This window comes from Perca fluviatilis, chromosome 13 (genome assembly GCF_010015445.1).
Source record: "Perca fluviatilis chromosome 13, GENO_Pfluv_1.0, whole genome shotgun sequence".
Taxonomy (NCBI): domain Eukaryota; kingdom Metazoa; phylum Chordata; class Actinopteri; order Perciformes; family Percidae; genus Perca; species Perca fluviatilis.
This window is the reverse complement of record NC_053124.1, coordinates 17,568,030-17,592,094: the sequence shown is the minus strand read 5'-3', so window position 1 is coordinate 17,592,094 and position 24,065 is coordinate 17,568,030. Positions and strand designations below refer to the sequence as shown.

General features: G+C 39.7%; 1 protein-coding gene across 1 annotated transcript; it reads left to right on the top strand.

The window, feature by feature from the left end:
* The first annotated feature begins 711 nt into the window (after positions 1–711).
* On the top strand, positions 712–23,546 carry triqk (triple QxxK/R motif containing). Its single transcript, XM_039820918.1, has 4 exons — positions 712–910; positions 4,217–4,291; positions 14,015–14,100; positions 21,585–23,546. The coding sequence occupies exons 2-4, from the start codon at positions 4,231–4,233 to the stop codon at positions 21,684–21,686; spliced, it is 249 nt and encodes an 82-aa protein (XP_039676852.1). The 5' UTR covers positions 712–910; positions 4,217–4,230; the 3' UTR covers positions 21,687–23,546.
* Positions 23,547–24,065: the final 519 nt, after the last annotated feature.

Genomic DNA, 24,065 nt, shown 5'->3' with positions numbered 1-24,065 from the left:
CCTGTCTTGCATAACAATGCATCATATTTTATTAACAGATTATATGTTTTCTATTTAAATTATTGATCTCTCGTCACATACAGTAAATGTAGTGCAGTAAAAATTACAGTACTTCCCTCGGAACATAATGGAGTTGAAGTAGGAGCCACAAATGGGAAAGTACCTCATAATTATATGGTATTGTAATATTATAATTAGTTTTGTAATATTGTATAGTATGTGAGGTAATTTATTTCTCACCACTGACCTTTTGTGCCTTTACTTAGGAAGAATACGCCATAGTTTTATTATTATTTATTTGTATAACTGTTTAATAATTTTCACAACATATTGTAGAGTTCTAATGAAAACTGATTTCGTTTGTAATGCGAACTATTCATTTGTCTACCATAAATAAATAATAATAATAATAATAATAATAATAATAATAATAATAATACAATAAATGCAATATTTCAAAATTAATATGGGAACTTTTGTTTTTGAATATCAGTTGAAATGAGTGGGAGTGTCTCATAGGGAGTGCCATGGATGTGTGCCCCGACCTACATCCATGGCCCCGACTATCAACCATTGACATATATAAAAGCTATCAACTCGTCACCGTCACGCGCTCCACCATTGTTTTGTGTGAACGCCCCGCCCCACGCTCGTGCTATTGGTCAACTCGACAAATACCCGTGTCTGATTAGAGAAAAGGGCTGTCTGTCATCGGTTGACGTGTAAAACAGGAACTCGATCTGAGAGAGGCATAGAGAAGTGGTGTGTTGGCATTTTGGATAAATAGAGATCGAAGTACAATAAAACTGTCAATTATATCGTCCCGCGTGTCCACAAACAACAGCCAGGCATTTCGTAATGCAGAAACACCTCTACTAAGCGACATATTCTCCCGATAAACAAGAGCAGTGTAAGTATCTTCGAGAATGAAAGCTGCTTGTAATTAACATCTCCACTTGAATGTTATACGTTTTGTAGAGTGTGAATAATATATCGATTTGCTCAAAAGCTAACGTAGGAGCTCCGGAAAAATGTTCTGGAAGAAGAAAGTGCAAATGCATGCATTGTTGTCTTTTAGAAAACCTTATGGTCATTTTCTACAATGCTTACAGATAGAAAGATATACTTCTAAATTCCAGAGACCACAATGCCCCTAAACACCATGTTATGTAATAAAAGTTGCCTGTACCTACACTCAGTTCCCATGTTATTAGATCCACCTAGCTAAAACTAATGCAGGCTAATACATCTGACTTTTTATAAATACTTTTAATATATATATATATATATAGTGCACACCGTAAATATCGATCACAGGACACCCACACAGGTGTTTTCAGTTAATCTTGCAGATTAGAACTCTTCCCAGGGCTGTGAGTGTGTATTGACCTCTTCATATACAGTCTATGGTATAGACTGTGATTGATTTACAGCACAAATTACACCTTTATCATTCTTATTGGTACTTGAAGATATGTAACCTAATAAAACCCCATCAAAGCGCTGGCCCACCTTCAACCCAAGCAGAGGTCCAATCAGCCAGAACAACTGAGCACCTGTGTGCGTGTCCAGATGCTTAAAGGCTAGACAGCTTGACAGACTCTACTGACTGTATCATGCGCTCTGATAGCCTAATCACTACGCATGTGCACGTACATATGAAATAGTCCCTTTCAGTCCACATGACAGAATCAACACCTCTCTAAAATATTTTCCACAAAACTTAACATTCTAACCTTGATGAGGGTATATTTTATTACAGGACTACATTACTTATGCATTTACCTAATAAAGTGGCAACTGAGTGTATTTCCATCCAGCATTACTCCACAGTGCTGCTTGTTTAATCGGCATGCCTTCTGAATTTGCTTTATTTCTATTCTTTCAAAATTTTATATTGTCCGCTTGGGGGTGTTTTAAGTGACACTTACTTACAGTATATCCTAGACTTAAACTTTACAGTGTAACCACAATGAAAAAAAATCACCCTTAAATTCACTTTTATGGCACAGTGCCCCTTCTTCAAGGGTACTATGGCACATTTCACTGTACCAGGGATGGAACCTAGTCTTTCAAACTAGGGGCACAACTAACCTGGAAAGCCATCATTAGAAATGCTAGACTTACTTGTAGAGGTGTTTGAAATTAATCAAATAATTGAATGCATCGAATCGTGGACATGGACGATGCTGCATCGGTAGTCGGCAGGGTCATAATCGATTATTTCTGTTTTTTAACTACAATTTAATGTAGGCCTAACAACATTTCTGTTTACATATTCTGTTATGTTTTGCACATTCAGGAAGTGCCATGTGCTCAGTACTGTAGTTTTATGTATCCAATTTATTTAGTATTAGAGCACTGCAGAATGTTTTATTTTTGAAGCTTGAAAAGCTATGAATTAAATATCCTACATGGCTTTAATAGAAAAATGTATTTGACGCATCGTGATGCATCGAGATATCGAATTAAATCGCTGACATGATAATCGTAATCGAATCGGGAGATCAGTGAAGATTCACACCTCTACTTACTTGCTACGCCTAGTTTAGGTTTTCAGTAAATTTGGGTTATAATAAACACTGTTAATGACTAAAGTGTAACATTGGCCTTGTCATCTTTACATGCAAGGTGCAAAAAATGAACAGGAAAGTGTTATTTTATCAGCACCAACAATGCTTTTGTCACTATACTGAGATATATTTTTAGTCAGCACACCGCTGCACACCGTCTTTCTATGACTTTATACCCCAATATTGCAAATGTAAAATATAGATGTAAGAGTGGAATCAACACAGGTGATGACAGAGGCTTTAAATGTGTTGCCTTTGGCAATTTAGATATAATATTGTGATGCTGCTGCACAGTACAACATAGCTTGCAAATCTGAGAGCCTACTGTGCCCAACTGTAAACATTACATTTGGACAATTTCCTCTCTTCCTTTTGTCCTCCTCTCACATCTTTTAATCTGCTGACTCTTGTTTCCACTTGCTGGAGAACAATAGCACATCCTCCTTCTCTGCTGGCACTAACACTATTGAAATGTAGCTGAAAACAGTGTTTTTAGTGTAAGGTAAAATTCAAGTCTCCCAAGGCAGCAGTCTCCCATGAGAAGGCATCAGTCAGCACAGGCTGCCAGCCACGCTCCTTGAACATGCTAATTCAGTCTCTTTCCTCTATTCCCCTGCTGCACCTCTAGACTCTTCACCACTCTGTTCTTCTTGGATGCACATAGATACTTTTTTGCTTTCATATTCGCCTCTCTGTTCTCCCTTGTGCACACCTGCTTACACATTTCTCTCCCTATCACACTTAAACACGCTTTAAAAAAAAAAAAAAGATAATCAATTATCATTAGACTAGCAGGACTTGATAGATATTGAGGCTTATTTGTCAAAACACATCAGGCATATCTTTCAAATCTTTCTGTCAGAGAACAGGTCAGAGAGACGTGAGTATCATCAAAAAGCACAGACTTGCCCCTTGACTATCGACTCATACTTCCTTTTTCCACTATTTTAAACAAAACGCTACAATATTGATTGATGCAGTGTGTTGTGAGGGAGCCTGTCTGGAATTTAGAGCGCTTACTGAGAAACAAGTATGTTGGATAGATGCATGACACACGCACTGAGTTATAGCACTTTGTAAAGAAAAGTATTATACAAGCACAGTTATTTCTGGTGACTGTACATCTATAGAGGCACATGCTTTGACATTAATGCACAGCCCTGTAGACTGACATGTATTCTGTCACACACTTGCATAGTTACATGTGGAGCCTAAGGATACTATTTGTATCACTCCAAGCTCTTTTTTTTTTTTAATACCTTCCCGGTGAGCTGTCAGGGTAATCAAAGAGAGCTCATGGTTTGAAGGAAAATTATATTAGACTAAATGAGATGGATAGGAAGTGTGCACACTGTGAATGTAACACACATGTAACGTGGTGAGAATTAATTTAATTATGTCTCACAGATGTACAGTATGTGAAAGATAAACCATCTGCCTGATCAAATCTGACTACTCTTCTCTATATATGATTGTGTATTATCTTGAATCCTTCCTGCAGATTTCACAAGTTATCTCGGCTCCAGTAGCAGGAATGGAGCTGTATCCATATTTGATTAAGCTAAATGATTAGGTGTTACATTGAGACCCAGGTGTAAAATTCTCTCACTCAGGTATTTTTTTCCACCCTCATTTCTTGTCAGGCTGAGGAAGGAGAATGGGGAAGAAGGATGCCAGTGCGACCGGATTACCAGTTGATCAGTACCGAAAACAGATCGGTGAGTCTTTATTCGTCCTAGTGCTGGTTAATCAATTTGTTGATCGCAGTAACTTAGTCAACTGTAATCAAACCAAGGAACAATATTTGGTATGATTAATTGGTTAGAAACAGATGTAAAGAAATGCTCAGACTGCTTTTCTTTGTTTCAAGTTTTCTTCGTCATATGTAAGTTAACACAGGGTAAATGGTACAATGAAATGTATTTGACAAGAGAACGGGTCAGCTCAGCAATTAAAAGCACTAGACGCATAATAAGAGCACTAGTCATATGAAAGAATAAGATAAAGTGACAACAATAAAATAAAAATGACAAAATAAGATAAAATGACAATAAGATAAGATTGGATAAGATAAATAAAATATAGCACTATATACAGTACATATATAAAAATGAGGATTGTGTCCAAAAGTAAGTGACAAGGTTAACCAACAGTAATGCACAAATGCAATGAGAAAAAGGAGTGAGATAAATAGATAAATGTACATAACATAAAATACATAATGATCTGGGCTCATTAATATAACATTTTGTATCCTAAATGATTGATAGTTTAATCAAAAAGATAACCAATATATTAACTGGCAATTAAAACAATAAGGTCTGTAAATTAGTCTGTGATGCTTTGTGACAGTTGAGATTGGTCTTCGACTTGTTGTGTAACTCCATTTCAACAACAATCATAACTCAGTGCTTGATGTGGGTAATTTTACCACAACACAGCAATCAACTCAGCGTTCTCTCATAGAAACAAGCTAATGTCACACTTAATAAATCACACATGATACTGTGTTGCAGTGAGCAATTTGTGGTCGTTGCACATATATCCCAATTTGCCCAACTCTTCTTGAAGACCGTTTATCAACATGGGTTATGCAAAAGTTAGCATAATATCTTTGCACAGTCCTTGAAACTTTTCCAATTTGTATTGGATTGAAAAGAAACTTGAACCAGACTCACTGGAGTAGAACCAGTATACAAGCTGTGGAAGTAATTGCGACGAACACGCAGCATCTAAAGTCACATTATTGACGGACAGTGAATTCTACTCTTATAAAGCTACCCCTTTGATATCATGCCAGAAGCTTTTGTAGTCCTGAGCTTTTTTGTTTCCCCATCTTTCCCCTGACATCACAAAGGCCTAACTGAGGCAATATGGTCGGGATCAATCAAAAGTTTGGTCCCCTTTAGCATGCCAGCTGTGGTTGCTTGAAGATCACAGCTCATATCATGTCTTTTTGTTTTTGTTTTCCTCTTGTGGAGCAAAGCCAAAAGGTCGCCAATGGCAAAGCTGGATAATTGTGAACAGCTTTGACTGACGCAAACACAAAGGGAAGCTCTGTATTCCTTATATATCCTTATATATACTTCAAATCCCAGGAATGGCATATTGTGTACATGAAATGTGCGAAAAGCACCCACTTTTGGATCCAAGGAAAAACATTTTTGCACTAAATGGAGTTAGACTCCTACTTAAGCCCTATTATTGGTCTTGATCTTATAGTATCTTTACCAGGAACTTATAGAAGGGCTGAAATAGCTGACATAAAGGAGAGAATGAGTTCTTTTAGATGGCAACAATTACAGCCATAGAGGATGAGCAAAAGAGAGTGACACAATCTAGAAAATGAAAGTTGTAAAACTAGCAGGGCATTACCAAGTATATCAATGGGATCTCCACACAGGAGATCTCTGGTTATGGGAAGTCAGAAGCAGGTTCTTTGCAATAGTGGTCCTCTTATGATTAATATTTCACCTGTTTGACTGTGACTGCAATTTTTTAAGTCTAGAGAACAAGAAGAATTAGTACCATCAGTCCGAAAATCGCCATCCACCCAACTACAAGGACCCAGGTGACCTAATATTTAACTTTTCCACTAAAGTCTTGACTCAAGGGAAACTGCAACAATGGCTGGCTGGCTGAGCACATTGCAGAATCATAGCTTGCTGCCTATCGTATCCAGTTTGCCATCTTCTTTTAAAGATAATTGTGATTTTCTTTCTTTTAAAGATAGTCATCCAAAGTGAACATTAATCAGGACCAGCTACCTTAGATGTGTTAGCCCTGCACACAAATAAGCATCTTGAGTAGTTTTAGAAGCCTTGAAGTTGTTTTCTTGACTAGAGAAGTGGAAGAAAAAAAACGTCTTAATTCTATACCATTCTTGTGTTACATGCAAAAATGCCAGTAATAGCTTTATATAGTTCTGTGGTAAACCAGTAGTCTAGTCTGTCTTTTATTGCTTTTGAGCAATTTCTCAATTTGCAAGAGGGGTACATGTGGACTAACGCCTACTAAAGGTTAAATGGAAATGGAATTTCTGTTTTAAAAACAACTCTCACACTTTCCTCCTGGTGGATGTTACCTTCTTGTTTTCTTTAATTTATCAATAAAATGTTCTGCATATCCCCCCTTCGAAGATTGTGTTAAAGGAATACGCCACAGTTTGTTGAAATAGGGCTTATCACGGTCTACCCTGACTGTAGATAGGTGGGCCAACGCATTTTTTGTCTCAGTGCAAGTAATTGGGTTGTTTTTTTTTGTTTTGTTGGCTCACTTTTACAAAACAACAACAACAAACTTCGAGCTAGCAAGCTACACGCTGAAAATGGCAAGTTTTTAAGAAAATTTTGATCGTGCAACAAGGCAGGCCTTCTTGGTTTGTTCGGGAAATGATTGTAAAGATTTACAAGAATGTGTTTACAGGAATTACTTTCTACTGTAACTGGGACGTTTTGGTACCGATTGGTGGGATTGCTATGGACAAATTACACACGGAGATACACTGGTAAGAACAAATTATCCTTTAACCAAGTATGTAGCTGACTTAAATAGCTCATGTTGCTGTATTGTGTGAACAGTTGACTTCATTTAATATCGTATGTGGCGTTTTCATTTGCGGGGTGCAAATTTACCACCAAAACAAGTTCCTTCCCGAGACCATTTTCAGAGCCACCATCGCTGCGTCCGAGCTTAGCGCTGCCCAAGATGATTGTGATTGGTTTAAAGAAATGCAAACAACCCAGAGCGTGTTTTTCTCCTATCTCAGAATGTATGTGTAGTGTAGCCAGACCTTACTCCACAGCATTGTGGAGATAAGTCTGGCAATGCGAGACTTGCCCACAGATATCTCTTAACCGTCTGCTATTGTCTAAAAGCCAGCAGGCTCAGCAAATGAGAGACATGCATAACATAACAAGCTCATCTCCTGCTGTCACATCCCCTACAAGGGTTCAGAAGATCTTGTTTTTTCCTTTTATCCTTCCCATTTAGTGTTTTGTTTCACTGCACATCTCATCAATTCAAAAATGTAACATTGTAACACAGGTGTCAGGGACACTTTGGTCCTTTCTCTTCCTCCGCCTCCTTCCAACACCCCTCAATTTCTACCGTTTTCCCTTCTTTTGGAAAAGAATGGCTTATTCATGGGACATCAGCGGTAGTCCAGGCTTGTCGTTGAGCTGTACCATTATCTCTGCTGGAGTACTTTTGTCATGTCAGATGGCCATCAAGGGGCCACACTTGACAGTCTATTATTTAATACCATTATTAAGCCTGTTATAATTGCCAAGATGCCCTCAGGAGAGGTAGAGCTATGTCACTCTAATGGTCACTCTCTTCATGTAATGACTGCTGCTGCCTGCTGAACAAACTAGGGGAACTTGTCGACACATATAAAGACACCCACGATTTCAAGTATGGCTAATTGGAAATGATGGGCTTTCACATGTAAAGAAGTTCATGCCTACGAACCTGTACTTCTTGCAATTAAATATGAGAAAAAGTTGAAATATTTTACTCAGATTTGTAGGTAGGCTACAATACATCATCAAGGTGTAGTTGTTTTCCTCTTGTCATTATATCTCGGATAATCGTCATTTAGCTGTAAATCTCACATGGATTGTGAGATTTTGCTTCCACACGTGATGCAAAGGACAAGGCGTAAATATCTCCCATGTGTCTCCCATCAGCCCTCTGGTTCCACGACCATGCATCCTGGCAGATGGCCAGTGATCCACACCATGTGGTCACTGACTATTTGGTCGCCATGCTACATAGACACAGAAGCAAAGCATGAGGAACTGTCAGCCACGCTGTCAGTGTGTTGCCCGCGTCGTCCCAGGGCTCTCAGAGAGTACTGGATACTGTCTGTCTGTCCAAATCACCCCATCACTCTGAATGCAGTGCATATGCAGGACAGCTAGTCCACACATACACAAACGCACACAAAATTCCTCAGGTATGTTTTTTTTGTTTTTCTTGACACATTCTTGTGCTTGTTTGTTGTAATTTTGCCTTCATGACAATTGTGCACAGTAACTTTTTAAACATCACCGTACTGGCTGGATTTTAAGTAGCCCAACAAACAGTCTTATTGCTAGCATGTGTGTTTAATTACTGTAATTCAAAGATTTTACACTTTAAATAATTAATGGATTGTTTCTTTAGAACAGTCGTGGCCTGAGGTGACATATCTACATCTAAGAGAGACACAGCAATCTTTAATCCATGTTTGAAATATGGCACAATTTAAAGAGAGAAGCTAATGAATGCAAAGGTGTCATTAGAGTTAATTACTAAGTTGTTTGCTCAAAACCTGTAACTTTTACTTTTTAAGCCAGCATTAAAGGCTTGACATACAAAAGTCAAGGTTGCATGTGTTTCACCGTTTTTTCAATTAGGGATGAAATATTGTTGGTGCATGTTGTGAAGAATTTTAAATTTGCTGCATGTATTAGACACACACAGCTAGAGGTGTTCGTGCAGTATGTGGTATACTGGGTTGGTAAGGCAGCTTTGAGTAGCAACTTATTTTGCAGGAGCTGATTTTGGATTAGCACAGTTAATTGACAAATGGAAAAGTCAACAGAGATATAAACAAGAAGGCAGCAACTTGGGAAACTAATTTCATAATGGGTTTCTCAGACATATAATTTTGGTGGGTCAGCTCTTTTATTCATGGGTTAAAGTAACAAATATTATTTTCATTTCAAATGATGATGCAGCAGTCTTTACTACATGATGCATGAATTAAATTTAAATGTGGTAGACGGCTGTATAAAGTTAGTATTATGAGGTTACTTGAAATTGTGCAAGACATGACTTAGTTTTCACCACAAATAGATAATCATAACTTGGCCCAAGCAAGTGATGGTTCTTCGTGACACTGTCAAAGATAGTTTCCTGACAGTCAAATTTATCACAATATTAACATTGCATAAACAGATACTTGAGTCTCTGAATAGTACAACCCATTAATGCAAGGTTTTTCCTGGCAACGGTGGTACAGTACCTAGATGCATTTTTATAAATTAATCAGTGGGTTGGAGTTAGGGCAAACATTTTACAAAAACAATTGTATATAGTTTATGTGTGCGCAGCCAACATATGAGGTGACTTGGAAGCAAAATGGATAAGTTGACTTGTAGAACTAATTAACATTTCATTAATTAGGAGGTTTCTCACTTTCTTAGTAACTAACTGACATTTTTGTGTCATATTGTAAAGTACCATTTCCATTTTGGTTCTGAACAATGTTGCAGTATCAAATCATACATGCAGATTTTGACCAATATTTCCTAAATATTTTCTGTTGGTGGTGAGACAATTTCACATAACTAAGACTCCAAAGAAAAATGACAACAAATAATTAAACTGATGTTTCTTTTCATTCACACAAACTGTGACACTCTTAGATGTTCACCCCTCTTCTAGCTTCACCTAAATGGCCAATTTGTGTGACACACAAATCACATACCTTCCTCCCTGAGTGCTCAATCACGTGTGGCTAATTTTAGTTAATACCCCCTACCTGTCTCGTTATGCTAAGCAGAACAATTGCTCCAGATAAAAATAATTTATCCTCAGTCTTAATCACACACCATTTACAGGGAAATGCAACGACAAACAAGAAAGACGAAAACATGAAACACATCTAAGTGTGTGTGTGTGTGTGTGTGTGTGTGTGTGTGTGTGTGTGTGTGTGTGTGTGTGTGTGTGTGTGTGTGTGTGTGTGTGTGTGTGTGTGTGTGTGTGTGTGTGTGTGTGTGTGTGTGTGTGTGTGTGTGGCACTTTGATTTTTCTCTTGTCCTCTTGACATGAAAACAGTGATGACTTCAATGAAAGGCACACTCAGGGAAGCCTCTCAGCACGCTCTCTAGGCCGCCTCACAAGGGCTAATGTTCCTCTGAGACACGGCATTGTCGTTGTACAGGATGGACAGTTGTATGTTGGACAGTGATGCCTTTTTAGTGTGGCGGGCAGAAGTAGGGAGCGATGGGAGGGATGGCCTGTAGCCCAGCGCAGTTAGATAATTGGTGACAAAGTGTCTACAGAGCTGCTGCAGCAAGGGGAACAGCAATGACAAATTGGAGTGCTCATAAGCCCAATGCAATATCATCAGGACTGCATGTGTGTGACTGTGTGTGTGCACGCTCCAGACCCATGCAAACAAACCACAGGAGAAAGGCAACATGAGGCTTTAATAAGTACACCACTGTAATAAAACAACAAAATACCTTATACAGCCTAATGTAATTCTCCTCCATATCAACTATTCATACTCCAACTTGTACTCCAACTTCAGATTTTGCTTCAATTAAGTATTGATTCTTACCAAATGGTTATGTTGGGTTATGATGATTTTTTTGCATATAAACGTAATTTCTCCATGTAGAACAATTTTAGCCGTACGAATGAGAAAACAAAATCAGGACAGGTGCATGTTTTGGAAGCCATTTGTGGGAGATATTATAAATGCTGAACAAAATTCTGCCTTTTAAATTTAAACCCCAGCTTGCTTAAGTTCTGATATTGTTCAATCATATTAAGATGTTGGATCTGGGAACTCACCATTGGCAGGGCTCAATCCGAGGGGCGGGTTAAATGGTTGTCTTTCAAATTCCCTCTGCACGCAATAGGATAGCGCTACAACCAGGCAGAGCAACGAGAAGGTAGCGAAGCTGGTCGATGGATTAAACTTTTGCTGTATCCGGTCGGCAAAACTCCGAACACGTCTTCCTTTTTTAAGAATGATTTCTGTGCCGTTCTTTGTTCTTTTCTCAAAGAAAAGCTTAACTCCAAGTCTTCCAGAAGACCGCTGTTCCCAGCAGCAGCAGCCATAAGCCCGCCCACCGACTCTATACACGATGTTATTGGCCTGACCAGAGTTTGGTTTTTCCCGCTCGCAAGCCAATGGAGAGTGCCTAGACCCACCTGGCTGCAAAATAAATTTGCTGCCACTAGGGTGCATCTAGATTTCTAGGCTAGAAGTGTACAGGACAGGTTGCAAAACAGATCATGGATTTCTACAATTTCCCCCAAACAACCTGGTTGACACATTTGATTATTGATAGGTGAATAATGCCATTTCCCAGATAACCTGGATATGGAGAAGATGTCATAGTATTAGCAAGTAAATGTTCATGTTGCTATTTAAAAGGATAAAGGCCCAGTCACACAGGCATATAAACCTGTGCGACCAACGGATTTAATCACAGGTGAATCAAATCCTTTTTTTCGAAGTGTAAAAAAAAAAAAAGAAAGTTCATCATTGGTTAAATTCGCAAATGTGCACCATTGACCAGAGCCAGCGGACTGTCAGTTAGCAGACAGTTAGCAAACTTGTCAGCTTGGAGAGCTTTTTCCCCCCTTTAACTAACTCTTTGTTAATGACATTATGTACAATCCTGAGAACAAAATGGAAGTACAGAGAAAATAGAAGAAGCTCAGAGAGCTGTTGTGACTGACCCGTGCTAGCATGTTTCTGTCTGGCTAGCGTGTTAGTGGTTAGCCCGCAAGCTTCAGCAGTGTACCAACTAGCCCTGCAATTAGTCCCTATGCTTCCAGAAACACAAATTTTTAAAGAGACACATCCCTCTACATTTTAGTTCACCCCGCACTAAGTGTGTGTGTGTGTGTGTGTGTGTGTGTGTGTGTGTGTGTGTGTGTGTGTGTGTGTGTGTGTGTGTGTGTGTGTGTGTGTGTGTGTGTGTGTGTGTTTCTGTATTTATTGTTATTATTCCTAGTAAGTGCTTCTTACCTGGCAATACATCGCTTTCTGATTCTGATGCATTTCTCTTTCTTTCTGTACCTTTTCCTTTTGATATAGTATTTGTAACATCTCTTCCTGTAGTCTTACATTATCACAACCAGCCATTTGCAGTCTGAAAATCCCTGCACATTTTCTGTAAATGGTAAGCAACCTAAAATTTCCCAGCCGACATCCAATGGCCCTCCTAATGAATTCCCACTAGCTCCCTATCTGCTTCTGGCAACATGCTTCCCATTTTTATTAACCCTCCACTGAGTCAGAAGGAGGTGGAGGATGAGTCCGATACCAGGAGGAATGGAGAAAGAAATAGGAATTGACTGCAAGATCTTTGAAAAAGAATAGGGGTTTGAAAAGCGAGTGTGTGTGTGTGTGTGTGTGTGTGTGTGTGTGTGTGTGTGTGTGTGTGTGTGTGTGTGTGTGTGTGTGTGTGTGTGTGTGTGTGTGTGTGTGTGTGTGTGTGTGTGTGTGTGTGTGTGTGTGTAGTGAGACAGAGCAGCTGCTTAACACCATGCTATTGTTCATCTCCTCTCTCCTCCATGGCAGTCTCCACAACAGGAGACCCTTCACTTTCCAAGAGACATGATACTCAGTGGTATGTAGCTCTGTCTGTTTGTTTTCGGAATCGCAACACACACACACCTCCTTACCCCTCCTTTTTCACTAGCTCATTTTCACTCCTTTCTCTCCCACAACCTTTCCGGATGAATATGGACGGTTTCTTTCCTTGCCTTCCTCCTTTCCTCTTGTTTCTGCTTTCGATGCAAATGAGGCTTAATTGGCTGGGAGTAAAAACTCCAAGTGGCCTCCGCATGTCACTTCACGGACTGAGAAACCTCGAAGCTGACCCAGGGGCTTGGTCTCTGTCACACACACACACACACACACACACACACACACACACACACACACACACACACACACACACACACACACACACACACACACACACACACACACACACACACACACACACACACACACACACACACACACACTCTTCAGCAAGCTGTTGCCTTTCCACCCTATTGTTAGCAAAGTTCCTTTTCCTGCAGTGTGTTGTTTCTAATTAGACCAAGACAGCCGGCTCTGCGTCATGTGAAGCACGCTCACACACGCTCACATAAACACACATGCTTTGCCAGGTGGCTGGTTTGCCCACAACACTCACCCTTGAGAGTTGAGCCCATGGGAAGTCAAGCAACCACAGGTGAACTGTGTGCAGCTCAGACCAGAAAAGATTCCTTGTATTCTGGTTGCTGTGCTGATTTGTGTGGTTAAATTTATTTGTAGAAATTGTGAATGGTCAATGCTACCATTTAGCCTTATTTCTCTCACTTGCCTCATTTTGGTTTTTACAGCTATTGTAGTTTGGAATTGCAGCACTTACAGGAATAGTTTGACATTTTAGGAAAAAAATGCTTATTCGCTTTCTTTTAGATGAGATAAATACTGCTCTAATATCTGTAAAATATGTTGCTGCATCCAGGAGATGGTTAGCTTAGATTAACATAAAGACTGGACACACAGGCAAACGGCTAGCATTGCTCTGGTTAAAGCTTACAAATCTACTAACCAGCTCCAATAAAGCTCACCAAAAGCGATGAATAAAACAATGACACAATTTTTCAGTCTTTTGATTTGTGTTCCCCATTTGATTTTTCTCTTACAGGTAAGCAGGACTACAAAAAGACAAAGCCAGCCTTGAAGGCCACACGGCTGAAGGCTGAAGCAAAGAAGTATTCCTCTGGATTCAGGGTGAGACTGGCCTGGTCTTATTTTCTCTTTATGACTACTGACGTCTGTATCTACGTGTCTTCCATTATTTCTGCATATTGTGTCTGTCTTGGCCCATTTTTATTTCTGTTTGTCTGTCTGTCTGCCAACCATCTACTTTCCTTTTGTGTCAGTCTGCCTGTTTCAGAACGTGTCTCACTAAAATAACTTTTCATATCCCAGACTCTCTTTAGCTCTCTTACAACCTACAGTTGGTCTTTTGGGAATGTAACAATATATATCCACCTGAAATGAAGTGATGTGGCCCCCCCGCCTATCCTTTGACGATTCGTAAAAGTGTTGAAAACTACCGTTTGGAAAAGGGAGGAATGGGACAGTCCTCCATAGAATAAAGTTTACAATACTCTATCAAGTCTACAAGAAAGAAGACAACGAATAAAGAATTCTTGGGAGAAGTGAAATTCAAGAGTTTCCATATTCTTTTAATGGTGAATAAAACAACATGGAGGAGGAAAAACGGTGAGGGAGAAGTGGGGGAATATGATGAATAGAGGAAAAAAAAAGAAACAGAATAAGAAGGTGATGAGATAAATAGAGTTGGGTAATGTAAACGTAAAGGCAGGTGAGGGTGTTGCTTGGATGGAAAAGTGCATCTCTCTCCGTTGCTTTATCACACTGCAGTGATTAGGAGCTTTTTTGCAAGCAAAGATGGATGACTCCACTCTGTCAAACGTGGCTCAGCGGTTTATGCTTTTCCTCATTCAGTTGGCTCACCAATAAACAATTTTCCTATTTCAAGGTCTCTCCATATAGAGCAAGCCCATGCCAATGAAATGTTGTGAATCTGTCAGCATAGGTTTTTAAATCCTCTTTGAAATTGCAGATACCATCACATGAAATCAGGTCATCAGTGATTTTTTTCTTCTTCTTTTTAGCTGTCAAAAATGAAAATACATTATAAGAAAACAATATTCAGACAGTTTTCTTTTTTTTGCATGTTTATTTTACTTTGTGGCGTGGAGAATTGGTTCTGTTTACAGTACATCAAAAGCCAAAAGGCTTCACTTCCTCATTAAGCCTCAGTTGGCACATAGTACACAGAGATGAACAAATCAGAGTAAGGATTAAACACTGGGTGAAATGGTCAGGTTTTAAAATATGCATCTCTTAGACACGCAAGGCCTCATTAAGCACGTCTTTAATCCAATTAGATTAGTCCATATCTTGAAATATTGATATTGCTTATGAATAATTCAGGTTTTTCACGCCCAAGACGAGGGGAATTTTCAGAGGTCGGATTAAAAATACCTCAGGGATGAGGATATTAAACTGACTTAGACCCTTTGGCCCGAGTTCGATTGAAATTCAGCCCAAATGTAATGGATATTTGGTCACGCTTGCTTTCCCATCGAGTCCTTTTAGCGTTATACAAAGTTGTGAATTTTACACAGCTCTGAGATGAGAGTAGAAAGCCCCCTTCTCTGTTTTTGTCTCGGTCCTTTGGTTGACAACAATGATTTGGCTGCAGTTTGTGTAGGCATGTTGCTCCTCTCTCCTCCCTATTTTACCATGTCCCTGGTTGGGATGCTGGTCTCAGATGCAGCTGGCATTTCAGAAGGACCAGCAGACATGTGGGCACAGAATCTGGCAGCTGCCAGGGCAGGCTGTCTTGGGGCTGTCCTAGTAGCAGGGCAGTCTGGGGAAGTTGGCAGCGAAAAGGATGGAGAGACTGAGCGAGAGAGAAAGTGGAAGAGGGAGAACGTCTGTTCCCACAACAGCGATCAGTTGTCAGGCTGCACAAAACGTTGACCTCAGAAGTGGCTGAAACCAGCCACTTGTTGTGTGTTCTTATTTACATGCTGTGTCATGGTTTGTTTACATAGGTAGCTTGTTACTGTCTGAAGTGTGGACATATTCCTTCCCTGCTCTTTCTAACTCTGGGTGGCATGGGGTCACAACAGCAGAGATGAAGAAATTGGCAGGAAGTTGTTTGGCTGTCTCTCCTCAGTTTGCCCAGAGAAGAAGAAGTGCCTTCGAAGTAACTCCAGCACACTAGCTTGCAGCACAGGAAACCAGCCTGCTGCCTTGTCTAATTGGCACACTAGCCTTCTGTTCAGTCCTGCACTATTTTTTCCCGTCTTATTTAGCCGCTAAGCCTAGAAAGTTGGGAAAAATTGCTTATGGAATTGGCGGAGGATGGAGGATACAGATAATTACTCGGGGTATCTTCCAGCTGTGAATGTATGTAAGACTTTTTAGAATGTGATTTTTATTTTTATTTTTTATTTTTTGTTGCATTTTTTGGGGTGATTCCACCCAATTTCTTCAAATCAGTTTTTTGTAGCAATACATGCATGCTTACACAAATATATAACTTGAGTCATGAAGCTGTTAGTTTATAGTTTAGTAATAGTGTAATTATTGAGCAAAGTCATTGCTAATCAACACTTGAGTAAACCGTATGAACTGTGGTGATGCTGTGCTGCCAAACTCTAGCACCTGCTTCAGCCTCTCACTGAAGCAGACTAGATCTTCTTCTCATTCACACTTTTGAGCTGGTTCGGAACATAGACAGATAGCACATGGGAATGTGTAGGTTTTATGCACTTTAATTTACAGGAAGCTTTATGAAAAGACTCAATGAGTTGTGATAGTGGCGATTAGACTTTTTCTGTCCCTAGAGTTGTTTTTGTTAAGTGTCCCTAAAGCATTCGCAAAGGTTGTAGGAGAAAAGGATTTTAGCTGTTAAAAAAGGCACGTTAGTTTCACTTAAGAAATCAGCAGGGAAAAAGTGAAAGTAGGTTACAGCATGTGGCTATTTGAAACACATTTTCTCACGTGGTAGTCCAATTTTAGGATTGTGATAACTTTTATTTTACAAAAGATTAGTGCTGAAACTATTAGTCAATTATTTGGTAAGTCAAATGAAAGAAATTGATATGAAGTAAAAACAAAATTAACCATTGGTTGGATAAAACCAATGGTTATGGAGAAATGGAGGAAAAAAAATCAATATATTAATGAATTGATATCATAAGTAATCATTAGTTGCAGCCCTGGAAGGATGTTAAATGGATGAGTTTGAAAGTATGAAAGATGCGTTTACTGATTCCTGGACAAAAGTATTATGATATCAAGGTATTAAGTCCCCTTTAACAGCCGTCAAGGCACCCAAAAAAACAAAAATAAAACATCAGTTACTTTTATTTAACCAGTCATGAAATATAATCTATGGTTGCTTATTTGTCGCCGTAACTTGTACAGATAAGACATGTCTACCAACCGCAGCCCAAATGAACCAACAGTTGTTTGTAGCTTGCGTCTATCTGCAACCCACATACAGCCACTGAATCTGCTTAGCACGTAGGCACAGACTGATGTACACACACACACACACACACACACACACACACACACACACACACACACACACACACACACACACACACACACACACACACACACACAGAGCAACAAACCAAGAAGGAGTACAAAAGGTAGACCAGATGAGGGGATGTCAGAACGCAGCAGCTCGACTTGTCTTCAACCTCCCCAAGTTCTCTCACACTACACCGCTCCTCCGCTCTCTTCACTGGTTACCAGTTGCTGCGCGCATCCCCTTCAAGACACTAGTACTTGCGTACAGGGCCACGAACGGATCAGCCCCAGCTTACATCCAGGACATGGTCAAACCATATACCCCAACCCACCCACTCCTTTCTGCATAAGCCAACCTGCTTGCTGCCCCCTCACAGCGGGGGGGACAACTAATCACTCAACAAAATCCCGACTGTTTGCTGTCCTGGTTCCCAAATTGTGGAACCAGCTCCCCACCGTCATCAGGATGGCCGAAAACTTCCGCCGAAGGCTAAAAACACATCTCTTCCGACTACACCTCGGATAAACATAAAAAGATGAGTTTGAACCTTCAGAGTTGAAAGCACTTAATTGTAAGTCGCTTTGGATAAAAGCGTCAGCTAAATGACATGTAATGTAATGTCTGCTGAGCTGTGGCTTGTCGCCAGGGTGACAGGGACCCAGCTCCCAGCATGCCGGTGCTGAGAGAGCCACATGATGAAGATGATGCTTGGGCCCCATCCAGGGGTCTCTATGACGTGTGTGAGTGGGCACACATAAATGTGTTTGTGAGACAAGGCAAGAGTCAACACAGTGGGCCACTCTCCTTGAAAACAATGATCTCAATCAAGTGCAGGTGCTTCCTACAACTCAAGTGTTTTGACCAAAACCCCTCCAGCTTGTTTTCATAGACCAGTCACTGTTACCAGCTGTTGTCTTTTCTCTGAAACCTGAAGCAGAGAAAGGGAGGAAAAACACAACCTGGATTGCGATTTTGTGCGTCCTTTTGGTTTAGCGCCAGTTCAGCGAAATGCTTACCTGCGTCAGTAGAACACAATTTTCTTCTGGGATATTGTGGGCAGAATTACAAACGCTTCTCTTTGTCATGTTTTTCAAAGCTGTGAGAGAACACAAGGAAAAAGTAGCAAAAACAATCAAGCTTTCGTGATTTGATAAGTTCTCATTTCTCCGAGGCCTAGGCAAAATAGAAAAGTAAATCAAGCACTGGGAGCCTGGCGGTTAATATATGAAACTAAAGTGCATGAAATTTAAAAGTTTTCCAATTAAGCAAGGACTTAAAGCTGTTTGGAGGCTGCTGGGATGTAGATAAATGGTGGCTGAGGCTAATGAAGACCAATGCTGCTGATGATTAGGCACTACAACATGTACACAGATAGCTGTGGATGCCATGACGCCTTTTAATTGTCACCCCCCACCACCCCCACCCCCTTCGCCAGAGAAGAATTATTATTAGCCCCCCGCCACCCCTCGTTTGTGCCGAGCCTTATCTCTCACTTGTTTTCTCTCTCCTTCTTACTCTTGTTTTTTCATTCCTGTCTGCAGTTTGGCCAGTGGGTTGAATTTGCAGTCCTCTCTCTGTGTGCGTGCTACGTATGGCAATTACTGATTTCTCAAATTGTCTTTCATATATATTTTTGCTTCGGTTTTTCTTTTACATCCGTCTTGTTTTCGGTTTGTCAGTTTCCTTCACACCTTGGATATATAGCATAATGGGACATTACAGGCTGATTTAGTTCATCATGGTTCAGGTAGATTTTTAGATAGGTAGGGTCTTAAATAATCTTTAAATACAAGAATAAGATTATAGATATCTGTAAAAAATTTGATAGGATTACGATTCGTGTACATACTCTTGCCATGTCACCTTTGTTGTGGCCCAGTTTGCATGTAAAAACCTAATTTCCATGTTCAAATCAAATATTTCTTTTTGAATAACCCCCAATCAGACTCTACTCTGCACCCTTTTAAAGCTCTCCAAGCTCTCCAGTGTTGATTAGAAAGTTTGCTGCTAATGAGTTCTCTTGATAAAGAATAACTGGCATTGTTCAATACTCTGAGTGGCCCTAATGAAACTCCAGCTGATGAAGATTGTAATCGTGTGAGCGCCACATAATGAACAAGCGCTCCAAATTCTCATTTTCAAGTTGAATGCTACTCCTCTGGAAAGCCTCAATTTGTTTGACAATTAACCAATAGAAAATCTAAAAAACAAAACAAAAAAATAGGCCATTTTGTTAAAGAAAGTTTAACTTCTGAGTAAGACTTGCAGGGGGAACACTAGAGACTGATTGCACATAGAATAGATGATAATACTGCCGTCACACTATGCTTCTTGGTTTCCGAAATGTGATACTGCTTTACTTTTCTCGGATGTGGCTCCAGTTTTACTCCACAATATGGTTCCACCTAATCTCTTTGCATCAAGAGAGAACCTGAAACAAATCAACGATTCATTCTTCAGAGGCCTGTGATGTGCTGTCAGACTTTCCTCAACTAAACTACAAAAACCTCAAATAAATAGTCTCCAATTGTTTTTGTCTTTGGAAGAAGAATCCCAAAGCTGGCAGCTAACCCTAGCCTTAGCCCTGGCACACTGTGTGTACCGGAGCTTCTGTTGCTTTCTAATTTCACCATAACTAACATGTTGTGTTTTTCATTTAACTTGATGTAAATATATACATTATTATTATTATTATTAATAATTATGTAAATTTACTGCATTATATTACCAGTCATTGTCACTTTCATTTCATCAAGTAAGGATTTCCCCACAGTGAATCCCTCAAAGCAGCTGAGAGTTTACAAAACCATTTCCACATCTGTTTCAACACATCTGTTTGTCTGTTTTGACCTTCCATCAGCAGTAAGCTGGGGTTTTCCTCCGCTCTGAACAAAGCTTTCAAAAAGAAGCTTTTTTTCGTGTGGATAGCTTTAAAACCCCAGTGTTGGGTTGTTGTGTGAATGGGAAACACTGACGTACTATTATAAGCTTGTTACCCTTTTCAAACCAAACCAACGTGGCTTTCAGTTCTTTGTGCAGGTACTTATTTCTTTTCAAGTATAATGTACAATATGCAAATGTCATTCTCTGTAAAGTGAAAGTATAAATTGATTGTATGGATTGATTGAGGTCTTAATGCAGCAGTTCAAGAATTACAATTACAGAATAGACAGTAATTGTTGCTGTGCAGCCATCTAAACATTAAAACAGAAAGATGCTAGCCCTGCTAATGGTGAGTTCCCAGACCCACATCAAGATGTTGGCTCTGGGAACTCACCATTAGCAGGGCTCAATCCGAGGGGCGGGATAAACTGTTGTCTTTCAAATTCTCTCTGCACGCAATAGGATAGCGCTACAACCAGGCAGAGCAACGCTAGTTGATAGATTAAACTTTTGCCGTATCCGGTTGGCAAAACTCCGAAGAATGACTTCAGTGCCGTTCTTTGTTCTTTTCTCAAAGAAAAGCTTAACTCCAAGTCTTCCAGAGTCGCGGCCAAAGCCAATCCGAAAGGCCGCTGTTCGCCAGCGGCAGCAGCCATAAGCCCGCCCACCGACTCTATACACAATGTGATTGGCCCGGCCAGATTTTGGTTTTTCCAGCTCGCAAGCAAACGGAGAGTTGCTAGACTGACCCTGGCTGCAAATTACATTTGCTGCTGCTAGGGTGCGTCTAGATTTCTAGGCTAGAAAGATACTGTAAGTCAGTGACAATTCCTGTGTGAACATGTTTAATACAGTGTTTTCATATTTAACTGCAATAATATGGGCCAGTCTTAATTTCATTTGAACAGTTTACATCTTTGTATAAAAACTCTTTTTTTACTTTATTGGCTGAAATGAAAATCTGATGATTGACAGTCCTAAAATTACATTTGTCTTTAAAAGCACACTCACAAATTACAAAAATTTAGATTAGCAAATTTGTAGATGAAAGAAACCCAACGGAGACTTGTCAAATATAGACATAACACTAAGCGAGGAGAACAATAATTACATAACCATGCAAACCTATTCAAACAAAGTAGAGCTGCCCCTGTGTGTAAAGACAGACATGGGATCAGGCAGATGTATAAATAGTTGTACAGAAGAACAAAGTATCTTAAAACCATCTCTCTCTACTTCTCAGGATGCATTCCTGGTCATTGCCGCAATCCTGTTCTTTGTCCTGTGTATCTACGCCTTCTTCTACCTCAACCTGAGTACCGAGCTCAACCTGGACTTGGATTAATTAAAGGTGGACCGTGTGCTGAAGACGTCTTGTCTCTACACATCAAACACGAGGACGGGACACAGTCTGTCAGCTTTTTTACACACTTTTGGTGACACGGTGACAATGGACTGCCTCTTTAGGTGAAATGAGAAAATGCATCAAATAACAATAAATAAGTGTCAGGCCATATTCTTGAAACTTGCATCATCTCTACCATTTTAATTTCTTCTTTCCCTTTAATTTCTGCAGGGGAGCACACAAACTGTAATCATTATTATACTGACACGTATTATACTATGGTTCTACATCCATAAATGTTAGTTTCTTCTATTCTTTCCCTGAGCCCACATCTGGGAGCTTTGTGTCTCTTTCCCTAAAAAATTCAGTGACCTCTTGCTTCGTGGCACTTTAACATTCTGATGCAAAAACAGCAAAGAAAATGAGCCTCTTCTTCAAAACTACGGTTGAGACCAAGCCTCTTGTTACAGTAGTCATATTTTGCAGAATCACATCCCACTGTTTTCTCCACTAATAGAAAAATGTAAATCTCCCGCTGAACCTCTCGTCACATCCAGACAAACACTTGCCTCACATTCCAGTGCACAAACCTCTCCTCCCGTATATCTGGAGATCACAAAGTGTGAGATTAGAATCCACAAAGCCCTCGCCCTGATTGAATGTGTGTGCAGAATACAGAACACATTCTACCTGCCACACATACACACAGCGCGGAGACAGACATCCACAGGATTAGCATTACAAAGATGATCCTGTTCTTTCATTTGAATGAAAATTACAGAGATGAGTGATGACTGAATGGAGGTGAGCCTGTATGTTTCTCATAAGGAAAACCATGACAATTTTCCTGTCTTGTCAAATGTATGTATTGTTGTCCCCTTAAAGATGTGATGTGTCTATATGAATAGTTGTGTCAAAGCCTCTGTATCTCTACTCTTTGTGCACTAGTGCTGCAAGGTGCAAGGACTGACCTTCCATTAACCATTTCAGTCAAAGTGCTTCCAAGGTTTTCTTTGTTGGCGAAGGAATGCAGAGTCAGGGGCTTTTATTTCATCCATTTGCTTGCAAATTTGTTCATTTATTTCCTTTTTTGTTCATTATTATCATTTCAGCAATAGCAATACTGTTCTCTAAAAGGCAATTGATGCACTGTTTAGGATATTACTCTTATATTAGTGAAATGCATAAAAGGCCAATACCAAAAACACAAGAGGCCTTGTGACATTTTTATTTTTCTTCCACTGAGTGTCTTTTAAAAACAAGTCTTGTCTTTGTGCCTGACTGTGTTCTGTGGCTAAGAGGAAATGTGAGACAGATTTTGAGCTTTCAGTTTCTGCCTCTGTTCCCCCCCCCCTTTTTCTCCCATGACCTCCCGACCTCTGGTAAAGACTACATGTCCAAGAAACCATTATGGTAAGCATGCCTCCCAGTGGCTTTTATCTGGCCTTGGTACATCCAGACCCCCCCTCCTCCACCACTGTGAGCCACTCACATGTGTAACCATAGATAGTCCTAGACCTCACAGACCTTCATATGTGACACCCGTTATCTAAAAGGTCACCATTACCAACTACAAGAGCTCCGACATCCACACAATGGAAAGATCTGGCAGCACAGCCTATTTATTTTTTCGGCAATTTGAGATGCAGGCTGTTTTAGAAGTGGTTTGTGTGGTATATAAACATTTTACGGTTTGCTTTTTCCTTATGATTCGGTTACAGGATAATATGTGATATATTAGGAGTTATCTTTCTGTGTGTTTTTGTTAAATTGCTTTACAAATCAAAACCTCTTTGTAAGGAAATATAAATAATGCATAATGCGAAAGAAGATTAAAGGACCTTTTCAGTTTTTCAGTAACTATATTTGTATCAATTTTATTAGATCTTAAGTGTGAACCAAGATGTGTCAGCGCTTGGCTACGTGACAGAGAAAAGGAATGAACCCTTTTAGCTAATGCAGTCAGAGAAGGTCTCATGAGCATAAACAGAAAGCACTATCAGATTGTATTTAAAATGTGTGAACATATCTAAGCCTATTTATGTTGCAAAGTTATAACAGTTATTGCAAATATAAAAAAATATAAAGTGTAATATGTTGCATTTAAACACAATAGCAGCTGATCAGGCAGTGTATGCTTTGGATACCACCTTGACATTATCTTAACTACCAGTAATGTGTTATACTTCTTTATCCGCAAAGGTTTATATTTAGCCGTTAAATGCAGGTGTAGTCGTTACTTTCAGTCTTAAAAGTTAATGATTGAAAAAAATCCCATTGTCAATTTACTTTTATGGGGTATAAGCTTGCTATTATTTCTCTTAGATCGCTTCAATTCCAAGCTATAAACAACGGTGTTCTATCAGTAATGGGTTATTA

Bases quoted from the DNA above. Each gene is read 5' to 3' on its own strand.
- triqk (XM_039820918.1), top strand. From the start codon at position 4,231: ATGGGGAAGAAGGATGCCAGTGCGACCGGATTACCAGTTGATCAGTAC. The intron at 4,292-14,014 runs GTGAGTCTTTAT...TTTCTCTTACAG, and splicing joins TCAGTACCGAAAACAGATCG to GTAAGCAGGACTACAAAAAG. The intron at 14,101-21,584 runs GTGAGACTGGCC...TCTACTTCTCAG, and splicing joins AGTATTCCTCTGGATTCAGG to GATGCATTCCTGGTCATTGC.